General features: G+C 36.1%; 1 protein-coding gene across 5 annotated transcripts in view; it reads left to right on the top strand.

The window, feature by feature from the left end:
• The first annotated feature begins 1,620 nt into the window (after positions 1-1,620).
• Positions 1,621-18,746, top strand: part of LOC121373669 (dynein heavy chain 6, axonemal-like) — a 133,064-nt gene continuing 115,938 nt past the window's right edge. For all 5 annotated transcript variants that reach the window (XM_041500392.1, XM_041500389.1, XM_041500390.1 and 2 more), the window contains exons 1-7: positions 1,621-1,737; positions 5,342-5,607; positions 7,663-7,875; positions 11,399-11,516; positions 13,195-13,330; positions 14,725-14,872; positions 18,014-18,136. In XM_041500392.1, the coding sequence (XP_041356326.1) occupies positions 5,359-5,607; positions 7,663-7,875; positions 11,399-11,516; positions 13,195-13,330; positions 14,725-14,872; positions 18,014-18,136 (987 nt within the window). In that variant the 5' untranslated portion in view covers positions 1,621-1,737; positions 5,342-5,358. The remainder of the gene's footprint in view (positions 1,738-5,341; positions 5,608-7,662; positions 7,876-11,398; positions 11,517-13,194; positions 13,331-14,724; positions 14,873-18,013; positions 18,137-18,746) is intronic.

Genomic DNA, 18,746 nt, shown 5'->3' with positions numbered 1-18,746 from the left:
TTTTATAAAGACTCTCTCCCTGCATGTGTGGTGCTGGTTGTATTAATTTGTAGTTATTTGTTGTTTGTTTTTGTTATTAAAATAAAAATTGCGAAATATAGTCCTTGCAACTGTGATATTGCATCTTAAAAATATCCGAATTCTTGTCAATCTAATTAAAATTAGCTCCACTATTACATGTGGATCTAACACCAGCCAGTTGGAGCTCATGCCCACCATCAAAACCTTACTTGCAGAATCCTGCCAGTGATTTAAAAATAATTTGAAAACATTCCGAATTATCCTGAGTGTATACGATATGTTTCATGTGAATTACGAATACCTTATTTAGACCAGCAGAACTAATTTTAATCGGATTGCTAACAACACTGCGTAGTCCCCAATGTCCAGGTAACATTTCATCTGTAAATAATAATTTAAATATTGACCAATGACACTTCGCCTTTTATAACGTTATTTGGGAGCATATAAATTCTAAAAATATCTATTTTAGTGGCCGCAGTACAGCGAACCATACCAATACGTACGGGATGGGTTATCAGTCTTCAGTTTTACATTACAAATTATTTATTTTATAAAATAAAACATGTTTTAAGGCATTCGTAATTCACACGAAACATGTCGTATACCCTCAGGATAATTCGGAATGTTTTCAAATTATTTTTAAATCACTGGCAGGATTCTGCAAGTAAGGTTTTGATTGGTGGACATGAGCTCCAACTGGCTGGTGTTAGATCCACATGTAATAGTGGAGCTAATTTTAATTAGATTGAATTCTTGTAATAGGCTATCAACTAACCATTGGTATTTTCTCTTTTACAGCTAACTTCTACTGGGTTAATGGATATAATATGTTGGTTTTTTTCTTCTTTTTTTCTTGTTTTTTTTCAGACGAACATTTATTTCCATCATCTGCAATGACATCAATTAGTGAAACGTTTGTTTGTAATAATTAAAGGTCATCATGACATATTTTCACCTGCTTAGACCTACTCATACTGCATTATTTCATGTCGCCCACTGCGCATGTGCATGATTAGACATACTTTGTAAACATAAGCTATATATTATTATAATTATGAATGTGATTGGATAATATATTGTACTGTATGTCTGTATGTCCGTAGATGTATCATTATTGTTTTTTACGTACGCAAATATGTGATTTTATATTCTGTGAACAGCCTTTGTGTAGGCCTACTTATATTGATTTTGTTGTTGTTGATGTTTTTGTTTTCAAATATATTTTATGCATAGGCTATATATATGAACGGATTTAATTGGGAATAAGTTGCCGTCCTCTAATTATAAATAATTATTATATTAGCGATAGTAGTTATTTTAGTTGGTTAGTAAATAAATAAATAAATACTGTTAATTAAAGAAACAAAAAAATATGCTTGAATAATTATAACTATGTCTTTGTTACAATGGATTTATCTTCTTTTTAAAAATTAATTAATGAAATAAAACATTTTTAAAAACTTTGTATTTGTATAACATCGGACGATTGCAGACTCTCCGGAATATCCCGATGAATTCCGAATGTTGACGAGAACTTTCGAACGCATAATCGGTCTACTGTGCCATGCTCGGTAAATTTCGTAAGGTTGCCAAGTTACGGATGTAACCAAAATGGCGATTGTTGTTGAATGTTTGGACACTTAGGATACATTTTATATTCTCTTTAACAGTTACTTGTCAAAATACAAAGGCTGTGTTCGAGATAATTCGCAGGTAAGATATAAGTTTGTGTATCTGTAAATTAAAGCATTAAATCGTTTAAAGAAAATTATTTTATAATTTTAAATCTTGCAGTCAAACGCAATGTCAAAATGTCACGACTTTGACTTCTGTCGTTATATATCATCAACCGATTGTGGGTCCATGGTGTCTTTGTAACCCTATCTCACTGATAATACAACATTTAAAATATGTGTAAAAGTAATGAAATAATGTGGTTTTATTTGGCACATCCTGTGATATATCAGTCAGGACTTTAGATTGCATCAAAGTCAGGCCATATATCGCCAATTATCGAAAACCGTAGTATTGTACTTCTTGGTATTTTGTAATGTCTGTGCATGTTCGATCATTGACACGACAACAACTTCTTGTTAAGGAATTACACTTAAAACAAATTTCCTTAAAAATGCGAGAAAAAAAAGAAGAAAAAAGTAAGAATAAGTTTTATGCACAATGAAATTTATTGTTACAGTTAATTTGTGCCCTGGAATCTTACTGAATGCAATGCAAATGCATGCCTAAACAGCAACAGGTGAACAACGGAATCCACACAACCAAACACTCTGCTAGCGCTGCCAATTGAGTAATGACTGGTCTCTTCCGAATAGCCGCTTTCAGGTCACGTGACTGTTTTCGTGGGAAAAGCCAATTTTGTTTTGTTGCCAACGTTGATAATGTTATAGTACAGTTTTCGATAATGCTTTTAAAATGACATGTTCTTACCACCTGGTGTAATTCTTGATGGAACAGAGATAACATATGAACATGTACTTACCTTTTTATACATTTTATTTCTAAATTGAACGAGGTAAACATTAATGTCGTTAAATTGATAGCCTGACATGACTGAGCATGCGCAACAGCCATTTCCTCTTAGTCGTACGGTTTTCGATTAAACGAGGATAATATAAACTTTGTGCCCAAAATACATATGCCTAAAATAATCACTCCCAAATTAAAGTGCTGTTCCAGATGTATGATGTATTGAGCTGTATCAATCAACATTATTTAATATGATTAGAAGAAAAAAAATTAACAAAAATTATATTCCGGTATATTTTCCATTAAAAAATATTGCCCTGAATAACAGAACCAGCAGAATTCGTTCGGGAATTTCTGTAAAATTTGATCCGTGACGTCACAAAGGAAACTCCTTTCGATAGTCAGCGCCATGTTCACTGCTTCTTTTGTGTTTATTATGGTTAAATGGCGTGTTGGCGGCTGTAGCAATACAAAAGCCGATAAATTTAGTCTTCACACATTTCCTAGTAATGTTGCTGTGAGAAAGCTGTGTGTGAATTTGATTAAAACAACGTGGAAAGACTGGACAGGAAGAAAATGCCGGAGACCATTGCGACTTTAGTTTCAATCCATCCGAACTGGCTTGTTGGCTTAAGCGAGATATGGGAATACCATGTGTTATGGGTATTTTTTGAAAAGATGCTGTACCAACAATTTTTCTGTGACACAAAACAAATGACAACACGCCGACGCCATCCACACCGAAGGGACCTTGGGGTGCATATCGTCAATGCCCCAAACTGTGTTAAACTTCGTTCAGTTTGTTTTCTCATGCACAGTTCGTGCAATCAACATCTGATTTGTTGTCATTTGCATTTCGTTCATTTGTGAGGTTTATCTTTACAGTTCGAGAACATTTTCATTAACAATAAAGTTCAGAAAAGTAAGTATCTATAGCCCAGTCCGTCCCATTCTACAAAAATGGCTTGGTTTTTTTTGTAAATAATTTCAGTTTGGTTTGACGAAAGAAGACAAGTAAAAGTGTTTTGGAAATAACAAAAAATGCTATTTTTGTGTGCAACTTAGAAAACAATTGGCTCAGAAATAAATAACTTGTAAATTCCATAATATAGGGGTTGGGGGGAGGTGTTCTCTTTGAGACGGACATTAAATTAATTTGACTATACCTTCCCACAGAGAACACATTTTTAATACTATGGAATTTACTACAACATATTTATTTCTAAGCCGATTGTTTTTAAAATTGCAGACACAAATAGTATTGTTTTGTTATTTCAAAAACACTTTTACTGTTTTTCTTATGTCAAACCAAACTGAAATTATTCACAAAAAACATCTTTATAGGAGGATGGAATGGACTATTATGTCGTTTTTTTTTATTTCTTAAAATTACCCATATCGGGTCCACGTGACTAGTAGAATTCAAGTGTTATTTATCATCTTTTCTACTACATCACAAGTACTATATACATATAGTGTAGCAAAATAATTCGCACAAAAAGCTAAAGAACAAAACAAGAATAAAACTGGTTATTTAGTGGTCATCTGTCTGCCACGAACATTTCCATCGTCATCTGTCAGGCCGGTGGTTCTGCGGAAGACGTTCCAGGTTCAAACTTATAAGACGTTATTTGTTGTGTTGCCAAATATTAATCCAGTCGTCATCACTACACGATTCATCATGAAAAGAAGAATTGCATGATAATTGAGCCTGTTAGATTTTCTCCACTTTTTGTCCAAACATAAATAGTGAAAAAAAGGAAAAACATTACAGTGACACAGATTCCACATATGAGATTGTAACGATGTCACCCATATCGACTTCGCTGAGATTGCATAGGGCAAAACACATGCAATGTTTCACTGTCTGCAATTTTGCTTTTTTGTGGAATACTCTTCAAGAGGGATGGAAGTCTCGTGAGTATGTGATGTAATTAATTTGACATCATGATTAGTGTTTTTTACCTTAGTGCATATCATGACATTATTAAATTTTGTCATATTGACCTATCCCTCTTGAAGTGTATTCCATAAACAAGCAAAATGGCAGACAGCAAAAAACTGCTCATGTATTTTGCCCTATTCAATCTCAGCGAAGTTGATATCAGTGACATCGTTACAGTCTCTTATGTAGAATCTGTCATTGTAATGGATTTTTCACGATTTGTTTATGTAAAAAAAATTGTGGAAATCTAACAGTAATTAAAGGTAGGAGAATAATTTATCTGTTAATGACAGTACCAAACTAAAAAAAACTTCCTGCATTCAGAAAATACAAAAGTCCCTGTTGTGCCTAAATTAAGTAGTGAGATGCAAAAATAAACCCTTGCATATCAATGGTGAATTCCAGGGTTCAAAACTCGCCAAAAAATATGGTCGCCCAAAAAATAATAATGCATGTTGGCAAATTATGGTAAGCGAACCACGAGCAAGATTTTAATGTGGAATACAAATATTAATAGTGGCTCATGTGTTATAGCTCTAAAGAAGATAATATTATTTGGGCGACTAACGCCATTATTTTAAAAATATTTAAGTCGCCCAAACAGGACATTGGTCACATTTGGCAACCTGGCCACAGGCTGATTCGAGCCCTATATCTCACAGATAGACAACATAGCTACTAATATAAATAAATATATCATTATATATATTTTTTTTTTTTTTTGTGGTGGGTGGTAGGTGGATAGAAGTCTAATTTAAACCCAGAAAAAAAATCTATAGGACTACCAATTAATACATGACAAAATTAAACCGTTTCATCTCCATGACAACCATACTGCTACTAATGAAACTTATTATCGTCCTCTTTTTTATTTTTTATTTTTTTCAGCACCAAACTTGTGAAGCATGGCGAGCCCATTTACGCCACGATCACAGAACATGGTGGCTGTGAGTCAGACCCCGAGAGAGGAGCTCCTACAGGAGAACCAGCCCATCGGCCTGCCGCATGTAGACCCGGACAGACTCAAACTGAGGCTCTACTCCTATGCCCCGCAACAGGCTCCCGTGAACGTACGGGCGCTCCATTTCAAGGGAGTCACGCAGGCTCAGATCAAACGAGGCAGTGCGCCCATTGGAGCTAAAGTGCAACCATTGGTGAGTATAACAGCAGTCAGATTAACCTTTACAATACTGGATTAATTCTTAACAAAAACGACATAGAGTGGATACAAGTTTATAATTTTTACTCGCATATATTCACTTAAATAATGTATAAACACATAAAATAAAGTTCATATTTGAATCGGTAAGTATTATTTTCGTGGGTTTTTACCATTTTTATGATATTTTAGATTAGTTAATGTTGACTAAAATTAGGCATTTTTTTTTTAAAAGTTGTGTTTACTTACCAGCATTTGTGGCCAGCTGTCCAGTATTTATGTCTATTAATTATTCCCAATAACAGTGGTTTTCTAACCAGAATTTTAAAAAAAAAAACAAGCTTCGATTCATATCCCAATATTTGGTGATTTTTGTTGTTGGTAAAATGATCAGATGTATTTATTATCAAATTAGCTGTCACAATCAGCTATCGATCCCTGAAAATGACCGCGACATGCCGCCATTGTTGTCAAGTGAAAATACTTGCCGAAAACCACTTTTTCAACTCAAAATTACAAGGTATTTTCAATTGAGAAACAAAAACCTAAAGATACAGGAAGCTGACTTGTCTTCTGTTTCCTGTTATACAAGTCTTTCTGGTGAGTGTCGTTTGTAAAACGGCGGGTAATATGAATTGGGGAATGCACTGTATACAGTGTACAGTAGGTCGACTGGCGTGACGTCGGGTGAGATATCTCGTCTGCGGTAGTCGGAAGGTTAAGCAGGGTTTAAGCTGGCACTCGCCAGATCGTCAGATTTATGCGGATTAAAATTGAATTTGGCAAATATAATTCTTTACTAATTCACCAAAAAACTAATTCGATTATAAAAATCAATAATTGATTGTGTGGGAAAATTTTCACTACAATTGTTCCTTCAGTTTAGTTAAAGTTAAAGTTTGTTTTGTTTAATGACACCACTAGAGCACATTGATATATTAATCATCGACTATTGGATATCAAACATTTGGTAATTCTGACATATAGACTTGGAGAGGAAACCTGCTACATTTTTCCATTAGTAGCAAGGGATCTTTTATACACACCATCCATCAGCAGGGTTTCTGCTAGAGTGTAAAACGGGTATGGCGCCATACCCAAATTTGTTTGCAGATTGTATTTTTTTAAGTTAACCTTTTGACAAAATTAATTACTCTTATCATTACTGTATGATTTTCTTAACTCTAACACTAAACATAACCCATTTTCTTTCTGGGGGAGACCCCCCCCCAAACCCCCTGTTGACTGGTTGCATTCAATTCCATTGTGCCATACCTAAAAATTTCTTTCTTGCAGAAACACTGCACAGACAGGATAACACATACCACGGCCTTTGATATACCAGTTGTGGTGCACTGGAGTTTGTGAAGTCTATAGATCCTGCTTAACACAACAATAGTTATATCAGCCCTCTGTGTTAACTTTCCCCTCTAGGAGCCAGATGGCACCTACTTGTATTTTTATACAGATAGTATGAAATGTTTCATTTCAACTTATTTTCATGCTTATATTCAATTAAGGTTCAAGCATGCTGTCCTGGGCACACACCTCAGCTATCTGGACTGTCTGTCCAGGACAGTGGGTTAGTTGTTAAGTGGTTAGTGGTTAGTGAGAGAGAAGAGGGTGTAGTGGCCTTACACTTACCCACTGAGCCCTTAAGAACTTGTTCTGGGTTGGAGCCGGTACCGGGCAGCGAACCCTGTACCTACCAGTCTATAGTCCGATGCCTTAACTACTGCACCACCAAGGTCGCAATGTGGAGATTGTGTAATCGAAAGTTGATCGATTGGAGTTAGCTGGTTATAACCAATAACCAGTGGCGACATTTCAACCGATTTCTAACACTACCGTATAGACAAACAAGATTTACATGATAATCAGGGGTTGAAATAAACTGTTGTATGGGTGACTAAAAAAAAAGAAGAACTTGTTAATCACCTATGGCTCTTAACTGAACCTCAAGATAGTGTTCCAACTACTGTTTATATGTCAATTAAAAAAAAAAACCTAATGGAATTTAATAAAAAAAAGTTTTTTTATTTTTTTCCAGCCATGTCTGCATAAATACCAGGAGCGGAATTCACCTGCGTATATTCACCGCAAGAACCGCGAAGCACTGGAGACTAAAGCTGCTGTTGAAGCTGCGAGCGCCGCAAGTGAAGTGCGGAAATACAAACGATCGTTGTCGATTAAACCTCTGGTTAGGCCTGATGGATCGAGCTCACCGCTTCCTACTCTACCAGATGACCTGCAGAAGAAACAGGTCTGTATAGGTTGTTTGCATCAACAGGGAACCAGTGAAATTGCATGTAATTATACTAAATAATGCTAAACTTCTTTGTAAATTATATAAAAACATATTATTAAGTTTTAAACCCATACTCAAATATTTTTTTTTAAACCAAGACATTTTCTCATTTTTTATTTGTTAAAATTGTCGTAATGTGTTCGTGGTCCAAAAATGCATCTTTCCAACACATAAGTCTCATGAATATCTGACCTGATCCTTCCTTTAACAAATTATCTTTATCTTTTGGCTGACCATTCAACATTGCACCTAACTTCCTTCATCAAAAATGTGCACCCATTCTCTTTGGCTTAATCCTATGGGACATTCCAAATTCCATAGCAACATACCACCCTCTGCCTGTTATTGGCTGCAGTTGGACTGCTGGTACTCCCTTGCACCTGCCAGTGCAGGCCGTCCCCCCTCCAACCCACCCACTCCTTTCCTGTCCTGGATGGAGGAGCCGACTGAGGCCGGCACCTGTTCCTAGAACAGGCATGCGTTGCAACAGCTTGTTCTTACTGTGCACATTAAACACTCTGACCTGACCTGACCCAATTTTCAGATATGTAGAATATTTCCTAGAAATTTATTACAATTGTGGTTAATTTCAAGAATATTTTATTCGCCACGGACTACATGTTGTAGCCACTTTGTATGAAAATTAACAATTGGCTATTTGGCAATGGACGGTGATCACTCAAACCTGAATTGTTACTGGTATTTGATTTGCAGTACACAGAGACTATACAAAGTTACGGGTTTCTTTTCTTTGTTTTCCATGTCCAAGTGTTGGAATTATATTTTATGTTGTTCTTTTTCATTTGAATATTGTTGGGCATTACCTTTGAAAGTAGGACTATTAGGAGGCTGTTTATGAGAAAGTAAGTGTTAAACTCTATTGAGCACAGTAAGTGGGGTATAAATGTAAGCATGTAAAGTAGTCAGCCATATCTACTGAACACAGTGAGGTGTGTAATTGTAAGCATGTAAAGTAGACAGCCATATCTACTGAACACAGTGAGGTGTGTAATTGTAAGCATGTAAAGTAGTCAGCCATATCTACTGAACACAGTGAGGTGTGTAATTGTAAGCATGTAAAGTAGTCAGCCATATCTACTGAACACAGTGAGGTGTGTAATTGTAAGCATGTAAAGTAGTCAGCCATATCTATTGAACACAGTGAGGTGTGTAATTGTAAGCATGGTCAGCTATATCTACTGATCACAGTGAGGTGTATAATTGTAAGCATGTAAAGTAGACAGCTATATCTACGGAACACAGTGAGGTGTATAAATGTAAGCATGTAAAGTAGACAGCTATATCTACTGAACACAGTGAGGTGTACAATTGTAAGCATGTAAAGTAGTCAGCTATATCTACTGAACACAGTGAGGTGTACAGTTGTAAGCATGTAAAGTAGACAGCCATATCTACTGATCACAGTGAGGTGTGTAAATGTAAGCATGTAAAGTAGACAGCTATATCTACTGAACACAGTGAGGTGTGTAATTGTAAGCATGTAAAGTAGACAGCTATATCTACTGAACACAGTGAGGTGTACAATTGTAAGCATGTAAAGTAGACAGCTATATCTACTGAACACAGTGAGGTGTACAATTGTAAGCATGTAAAGTAGGTAGCTATATCTACTGATCACAGTGAGGTGTACAATTGTAAGCATGTAAAGTAGGTAGCTATATCTACTGATCACAGTGAGGTGTACAATTGTAAGCATGTAAAGTAGGTAGCTATATCTACTGAACACAGTGAGGTGTACAGTTGTAAGCATGTAAAGTAGGTAGCTATATCTACTGAACACAGTGAGGTGTACAATTGTAAGCATGTAAAGTAGGTAGCTATATCTACTGATCACAGTGAGGTGTACAATTGTAAGCATGTAAAGTAGACAGCTATATCTACTGAACACAGTGAGGTGTACAATTGTAAGCATGTAAAGTAGACAGCTATATCTACTGAACACAGTGAGGTGTACAATTGTAAGCATGTAAAGTAGACAGCTATATCTACTGAACACAGTGAGGTGTACAATTGTAAGCATGTAAAGTAGGTAGCTATATCTACTGATCACAGTGAGGTGTACAATTGTAAGCATGTAAAGTAGGTAGCTATATCTACTGATCACAGTGAGGTGTACAATTGTAAGCATGTAAAGTAGACAGCTATATCTACTGAACACAGTGAGGTGTACAATTGTAAGCATGTAAAGTAGACAGCTATATCTACTGAACACAGTGAGGTGGTGTACAATTGTAAGCATGTAAAGTAGTCAGCTATATCTACTGAAGACAGTGAGGTGTATAATTGTAAGCATGTAAAGTAGGTAGCTATATCTACTGAAGACAGTGAGGTGTATAATTGTAAGCATGTAAAGTAGGTAGCTATATCTACTGAACACAGTGAGGTGTATAATTGTAAGCATATAAAGTAGTCAGCTATATCTAGTTAACAGTGAGGCGTATAATTGTAAGCATGTAAAGTAGGCAGCTATATCTATTTAACACCGTGAGGTATTATTGTAAGCATGTAAAGTAGTCAGCTATATCTACTGAACACAGTGGGATGTATAATTGTAAGCATGTAAAGTAGACAGCTATATCTATTTAACACAGTGAGGTGTAATTGTAAGTATGTAAAGTAGGCAGTTATATCTACTGAACACAGTGAGGTGTATAATTGTAAGCATGTAAAGTAGACAGCTATATCTACTGAACACAGTGAGGTGTATAATTGTAAGCATGTAAAGTAGACAGCTATATCTACTGAACACAGTGAGGTGTATAATTGTAAGCATGTAGACAACTATATCTATTTAACACAGTGAGGTGTATAATTGTAAGTATGTAAAGTAGGCAGTTATATCTACTGAACACAGTGAGGTGTATAATTGTAAGCATGTAAAGTAGACAGCTATATCTACTGAACACAGTGAGGTGTATAATTGTAAGCATGTAGACAACTATATCTATTTAACACAGTGAGGTGTGTAATTGTAAGCATGTAAAGTAGACAGCTATATCTATTTAACAGTGAGGTGTGTAATTGTAAGCATGTAAAGTAGACAGCTATATCTATTTAACACAGTGAGGCGTGTAATTGTAAGCATGTAAAGTAGACAGCTATATCTATTTAACACAGTGAGGTGTGTAATTGTAAGCATGTAAAGTAGACAGCTATATCTATTTAACACAGTGAGGTGTATAATTGTAAGCATGAAACATAGGTAGCTATACTTATTAAAGTCAGTGAATTGTATAACTGTAGGCATGAACAAATAGGTGGCTTTATTTGTTGACCACAGTGAGGTGTATAATTGTTAGTATGAAAAATAGGTGGCAGAAATGGTTGCAGTGGCTGCAGCATTCGTAGTGGCAGGTGCCATTAGTAAATGTCAATGATTAATAATTAAAATCAATATGCTCTAGTGGTGTCATTAAACAAAACAAACTTTAATTTTGTTTTTACAATTTTTCTTTAGGATATGATGCGTCGGGAATCACCAGAACCGAAAATAGCCAAAAGAGAAGAAGTTATGTCCCCTAGAGGAAGAGTTGTGGCCCTTTCTCCCACTTTATCAGTCCCTTCCAAAATGACCTGTGAGTATTCGGGACAGTCGATTGAAATTATGTTTCTTTAACCTTTATACTACTGGATTAATGTTTGACACACATTATATTCACTTAAATGTTTTATAAATACATAAAATAAAGTGCCTATTTGATTCAGTAAGTAATATCTTCATGGGTTTTTAAAAAATTTTATCATATTTTAGATCAGTTAATATTGATTAAAATTAGGCAATTTTTTAAAGAAAAAGTCACTTTTACTTAAGTGTTTTTGTGGTCAGCTCTCCAGTATTTATGTCCATTATTCCCAATAACAGTGGTTTTCTGACCAGAATATTTTTTTTAAAAACAAACTTCGATTCATATCCCAATAGGCCTATTTCGTGATTTTCGTTGTTGGTAAAATAATCAAATTATCTGTCACAATCAGCTATTGATTCCTGAAAATGACCGCGATGTGTCGCCATTGTTGTCAAGCGAAAATACTTGCCGAAAACCACTTTTTTAAATCAAAATTCCAAGGTATTTTCCACCAAACAAAAGCTAGCATGCTGTAAAATAAAATGTTTTGTGTTTAATTTTTTTTTTTAAATTCTGATGATCAGTGTCATGTGCAAACCGACGGGAAATATGAATTGGGGAATGCACTGTATACAGTATACAGTATGTTAACCAGTGTGATGTTGGGCGAGATATCTCGCCTGCAGTAGTCAGAAAGTTTACTGATTTGAGAAATGAATCAAAACAGGGCCCAGTTAAGAATTCAGCCTTCACAACCAATGGTTCAGATACAACTTAAAAACAGATTTTACTTAATTGGTGCGGTGGGTGTCCAGGATAGAGGGGTTCACTAGAGTAGAAAATATTCAATAGAAAAGTAATATTTTTTATTTAAATAATGCGTTTAGAAAAAGAACGTCGTCCCTTGGACAGGTAGTTGTATTTTTCAACTCATAATTTTCACTTGCATTTGGCAAGTTTTAGCCAGTGAAAATGTACACCAGGTTTAGTTAATCTACAAACATACAACACATCTAGATAAAGTTATAACAGAGAACCTAAAGTCTGTGATGTTTAAAGGGACAGACCATAGTTTTTAAACACTACAACATGTTTTTTCACTATTAGAGCTGTTTATGATCACTGAAATCAAACATTACTTATATTTTATTGTTTAGATTAGCCATTTCCATAGAATCAAAGTGTTTCTGGTCATCCTGTTGTTTCTAATACCACAAAATGCATTTTTCATATTTAAAAAAATACATGTGTGTCTGACAAGTAGCAATTATTGATACAAGTTCTGGTCTATTTTTAAGGATATTTACCAGTTTTAACATCACAGACTCTTCTTTCACTCTGTTGTAACTTTATCTAAATGTGTTACAGTTTTGTAGACTAAACTTAGTGTCCATTTTTTACAAGTTAAAACTAGGGTCTGCGTCTTTAAATGGTTAAATAACTAGAGCTTGTCTCAATAACCATTATTTCTCAGACGAACGTGCGTTTTAATAATTATGATAAATGCATTTCGGGGTATTACAAAAACCAGGATGACCAGAGCCACTTCAGCTGTATGAAAATGAATATTCTAAACAATAGAATGATCAAAATCAGCTTTAAAAGTGAAAGCTATGTTGTAGTGTTTAAAAACTAGGGTCTGTTGATTTGAGATTAGGGTGTGCATGGCTTTCACTTTTGTTTTCAGTTGCGGAATCGTACGAAGGAGTCAAAGACCCACACTACATTATTCAGATCGTCAAAGAAGACCCGAAGGTTGGATTTCTCTACCTCAGCCCCGCGGTGCCGAAATCATCAGTCAGATACCACTACTACAACCTCAAGTTAGTAACAATCTCTTCAGCATTTAGTACAGCAGAGGGGGCAATTTAACAAAACATTGTAAGTTTACATCTGCGACTACCAGTTATACTGGGCATACATTTACAAGTGTTTGGCATGTATTTCACAAAGAAAATTACATCATTAAGAAAAATGGAGCATTTTAAGGACAAAAGAAAATGAAATATGTGTCTTTATAATAGTAATAAGAATTGTGGTTTAGTCGTAGATTTACGATTACATGCAAAACTTATAGGCTTACAATGTTTTGTGAAACTGGGCCCAGTCTGTTACACTGTGTTTAAATTTAACTGTTGAATGTTTATATTGATGTTGATTATGAATTCATTTATGCATTCACCATAGTTTGACACCCAATTAATAGCCGATGTATTTTTCATGCTGGGGTGTCGTTAAACATTCATTCAGCTGTGGTGCATCGATTGCTTTTGCAAATTCATTTCTCATAAACTGTAAGTTTTTTATCAATGCAATTTAGTTTCACTATTTGTAGATGCACATATATATATGAATGGTCATCTTAATGCATGTTAACAAATTTTTTAATTTATAATGTTTTAATTAAAAAAAAATTAAAAACCTATAGTCTGATTTTATATCACATAAAATGAATTAAATGTTTTTAATACATGCATTGAGATGAAGATCCATGGGTGCGGCTATAAGAAATACCAATCCACAATCAGTTATTTTCAGATCAGTTATTGACTAATATTTTCTACTATCATTTTTAATCACTATTTCTCACCACACTGAATTTAATGTCATGTGTTGCTTACGGTCAGTTTTAAGTACATATTTGAAGACCTTCACATTTTGTGTTGTTTGAAAGGGATGAATGAAATATCTTGTTGCTGACAGTGGCCAAGCAGGCGGGATGTAGCCCAGTGGTAAAGCACTCACCTGATGTGCGGTCGGTTTGGGATTGATCCCCGTCGGTGGCCTCATTGGGTTATTTCTTTTTGACAGCCAGTGCACCACAACTGGTATATCAAAGGCTGTGGTATGTGCTATCCTGTATGTCGGGTGGTACATATACAAGATACTTTGCTACTAATGGTAAAATTTAGTGGGTTTCTTCTCTAAGACTATAATATATCTCCAAAATTACCAAATGTTTGACATCCAATAGCCGATGATTAATAAATCTATGTGCTCTAGTGGTATCATTTCTATAATCTCTCTCTATCTCTGTCTGTCTGTCTCTCTCTGTCTGTCTGTCTGTCTCTCTCTCTCTCTCTCTCTCTCTCTCTCTCTCTCTCTCTCTCTCTCTCTCTCTCTCTCTCTCTCTCTCTCTCTCTCTCTCTCTCTCACGTTAATGCATGTTTTGTTTGTGTGTCACCCATTTTGTTCACGAGGCATGTGTTTAACGTAGAGTCGTCTCTCACCAACACATCAACAAGAGCGACCACTGCACAATCAGCAAGAAAGGTGTCACTCGCATGCGAAACGACGACGAGACAGAGTTTATCACGCTCGACCGCTGGGAACAGGAAGTGGAGTACTTTCAGAAACTCATCAAGGTGAAATACAAACAGACAAACGTCTTGTTAGAAACACTTAAAGGATTTATCCAGGCGCTCTGTAGGTCCGATCATAGGCCCTTCCCAAACGAAAGTGGTACTGGTCAGGTCAGGTCAGAGAATTTAAGTTGCACATTCAGAGCAAGCTGTTGTAGTGCACGCCTGTCCTAGGTGCAGATGTCGGCCTCAGCCGGCTCCTCCATCCAGGACAGGGGCATAAGTGGCACTGAAAATTTATAATTTATAAGTATACACCGTGAAACTCTTCTCAACCGGACACTCTCAGGACAAAGTAAAATGTCCAGTTTTAAGAGGTATCCAGTTTAGAGAGGTTCTCTTTTGTACAGATATTTAAAAAGAGACCATGAAAAACGTTCAGTTTTGAGGGAATTCCAGTTTTACAGAGTGTCCGGTTTTGAGAGGTTTTACTGTATTCAATTATCTGTGTTCTAATAAATTAATTTTACAGTGATGTACTGAATCATTCAGTGGCCTGACAAAAACACCCCAGTTATGAGTCAGTCATGCTCATTTTCCCATTTCCATCATACATGGGACTCCTGCGTAAATCTGGGGGTGAAATGTAGCTTGATTCGTGGTCAGTCTGGGATCGATCCCCATTGGGCTATTTCTCGCTCCTGCCAGTGCATCAAAGGCCGTGGTATGTGCTATCCAGTCTATGGGATGGTGCATATAAAAGATCTCATTATGCTAATCAAAAAGAGTAGCCCATGAAGTGGCGACATCGGGTTCCCTCCCTCAATATCTGTGTCGTCCATAACCATATGTCTGACACCATATAACCGTCAATAAAATGTGTTGAGTGCGTCGTTAAATAAACCATTTCCTTCCTTCCTTCGTAAATCCCTGCTTTACCAGGACAAGAATCTGTGGAGAGCCAGGGTAGGGTGGGGCGTAGGGCCTCCACGAGTCCAAAATATAGGACTCGAGTACTCGAGGGTCAAACTCGACCCGGTCCCGAGTACCCGAAACTTACACTAGATGATGATGAGATTAAAGAATAAAGTTAAATAGAATTATGCATTTTAATTCCAGGGCTGAACATGGATGCCAAATCATGTCATTGTATTGCATTTAGAAACCGGTTGATATATTTAGTGTTATGATGGATGGACGGCCAGTTTAAAAAAAGAAACTAGCGCATGATCTTATAATTATTGTGTCACTTATATCATTGATTATCTAATCCTGAAATTATTGTCCTACATTGTCCAGTGTATTATAGTTGATTCCACCTTGTACGGGTACTCGAGTCCTGTGAACGAACTCGAGTCTTGCTAGACTCGACCCGTGCTCGAGTACTCGTGGAGACCCTGGTGGGGTGGTGGGTGGTGGGGCGGGTGTGTATGGACGTGTGTGTGTGTGTGTGAGAGAGAGAGAGAAAGAGTGTGTGTGTGTGTGTGAGAGAGAGAAAGTGTGTGTGCGCGTGTGTGTGTGTATGCATACATGTGTGTGTTTCCACTGTGTTTCAGTCATATCTGTAATGGTTAGAACTAACTGTTTATAGCTACTTTCACAGATCAGTACAGTTAGTGACTTAAAGATGGCAGCATTCTCAGAAGTCATACTAGTCCTATGGTTAACTATGGTTGAGTGGTATTGAAATTTGAGGTTCAGTATTCAGTATTGACACAATACCAATGCTTATATTGAGTGGTATTTTGGGGGTGATTTACCTTGGTATCGGTACAGTATTCAGTATTGACACAATACCAATGCTTATATTGAGTGGTATTTTGGGGGTGATTTAATTCGGTATCGGTACAGTATTCAGTATTGACACAATACCAATGCTTATATTGAGTGGTATTTTGGGGGTGATTTACCTCGGTATCGTTATAGTATTCAGTATTGACACAATACCAATGCTTATATTGAGTGGTATTTTGGGGGTGATTTACCTCGGTATCGGTACAGTATTCAGTATTGACACAATACCAATGCTTATATTGAGTGGTATTTTGGGGGTGATTTACCTCGGTATCGGTACAGTATTCAGTATTGACACAATACCAATGCTTATATTGAGTGGTATTTTGGGGGTGATTTACCTCGGTATCGGTACAGTATTCAGTATTGACACAATACCAATGCTTATATTGAGTGGTATTTTGGGGGTGATTTACCTTGGTATCGGTACAGTATTCAGTATTGACACAATACCAATGCTTATATTGAGTGGTATTTTGGGGGTGATTTACCTCGGTATCGGTACAGTATTCAGTATTGACACAATACCAATGCTTATATTGAGCGGTATTTTGGGGGTGATTTACCTCGGTATCGTTATAGTATTCAGTATTGACACAATACCAATGCTTATATTGAGTGGTATTTTGGGGGTGATTTACCTCGGTATCGGTACAGTATTCAGTATTGACACAATACCAATGCTTATATTGAGTGGTATTTTGGGGGTGATTTACCTCGGTATCATTATAGTATTCAGTATTGACACAATACCAATGCTTATATTGAGTGGTATTTTGGGGGTGATTTACCTCGGTATCGTTATAGTATTCAGTATTGACACAATACCAATGCTTATATTGAGCGGTATTTTCGGTATACTTGGCTTCGACTGCATGTCTGAATTAAGACTCGCCCACTAATTTTTTCTAAATAAAATTAAATTCCATACACAAGCTGCATCTGATTTATACCCAACCCATTTTGCGTTCATCAGATATATTGTTAGTACTTTACTAAATGGTGGTAAACATTTTTCAGTACTGAAATTTTGACCAAAACTGACCAAGTTTCATCATCGCAAATTTTCTATATTATAAAACACTGGATCCAGTCTAAATCTGATAAATCTTAGGTCCCCGGCAAGATTCAGTTTTGCTAAAATACTGATACTATTTCTACTATTATTACACATTGTGGTATTATTATTATTATTATTATTATTATTATATATTTATTATTACTATTACCATTATTATTTATTATTATTACTAGTGATATTAGTATTATTACTAGTATTACTAGTATTTTTATTTTATTTATTATTATTATTATTATTATTATTATTACTAGCATTACTAGTATTACTAGTATTTTTATTATTTATATTATTACTACTATTATTATTATTATTATTATTATTATTAACAGATTCCAGCCTTTGCGTTGTTCAGAAAGTGGAAGGCTTTCAGTGTGTGGAGGAAGAACGTTATGACGAAGAAAATCCAGGGATGTCGTAAAGCCCTCACTGAAAACCTCTTCATTGTCAATCCAGTAAGTCTTTTTCTTGACTCTAGGTTCTGCCTCCGTCTTTCTGTCTGTCTGTCTGTCTGTCCTAAACTTCTGTCTCTCTTTTTTGAACATACGTTTTATCATCAATTGCAGATCAAGTTTGAGTTTCACGGTTTTTCCCCTCTATTTTGACAGAGTTATGGCCAGAATTTATTCAGGGGTCACAATTCTGGAATTTATCCATTTTTGCCAGAGTTATGGCCCTTGATCTTTGGAGAAAATTAGTTGGGGGCTGTAACTGGCCTCAGTGGTGTCGTGGTTAAGCCATCGGACATAAGGTTGGTAGGTACAAGGTTCACAGCCCGGTACCGGCTCCCACCCAGAGCAAGTTTTAACAACTCAGTGGGTAGGTGTAAGACCATTACACCCTCTTCTCTCTCACTAACCAACTAACAACTAAGCCACTGTCCTGGACAGACAGCCCAGATAGCTGATATGTGTGCCCAGGACAGCGTGCTTGAACCTTAATTGGATAAAAGCACAAAAATAAATAAAGGCAGGGCTTCTAGAATTTTATAAAAATTCACTAGCCATGGGATCAGTGATTTTAAAAATGTACTAGCCATGATTAAAAATTCACTAGCCCTACTTT

The sequence above is a fragment of the Gigantopelta aegis genome, chromosome 5 (genome assembly GCF_016097555.1).
Source record: "Gigantopelta aegis isolate Gae_Host chromosome 5, Gae_host_genome, whole genome shotgun sequence".
In the NCBI taxonomy this organism is placed as follows: Eukaryota; Metazoa; Mollusca; class Gastropoda; order Neomphalida; family Peltospiridae; genus Gigantopelta; species Gigantopelta aegis.
The sequence above is the reverse complement of the archived record's forward strand: the minus strand, read 5'-3'. Positions and strand labels throughout refer to the sequence as shown.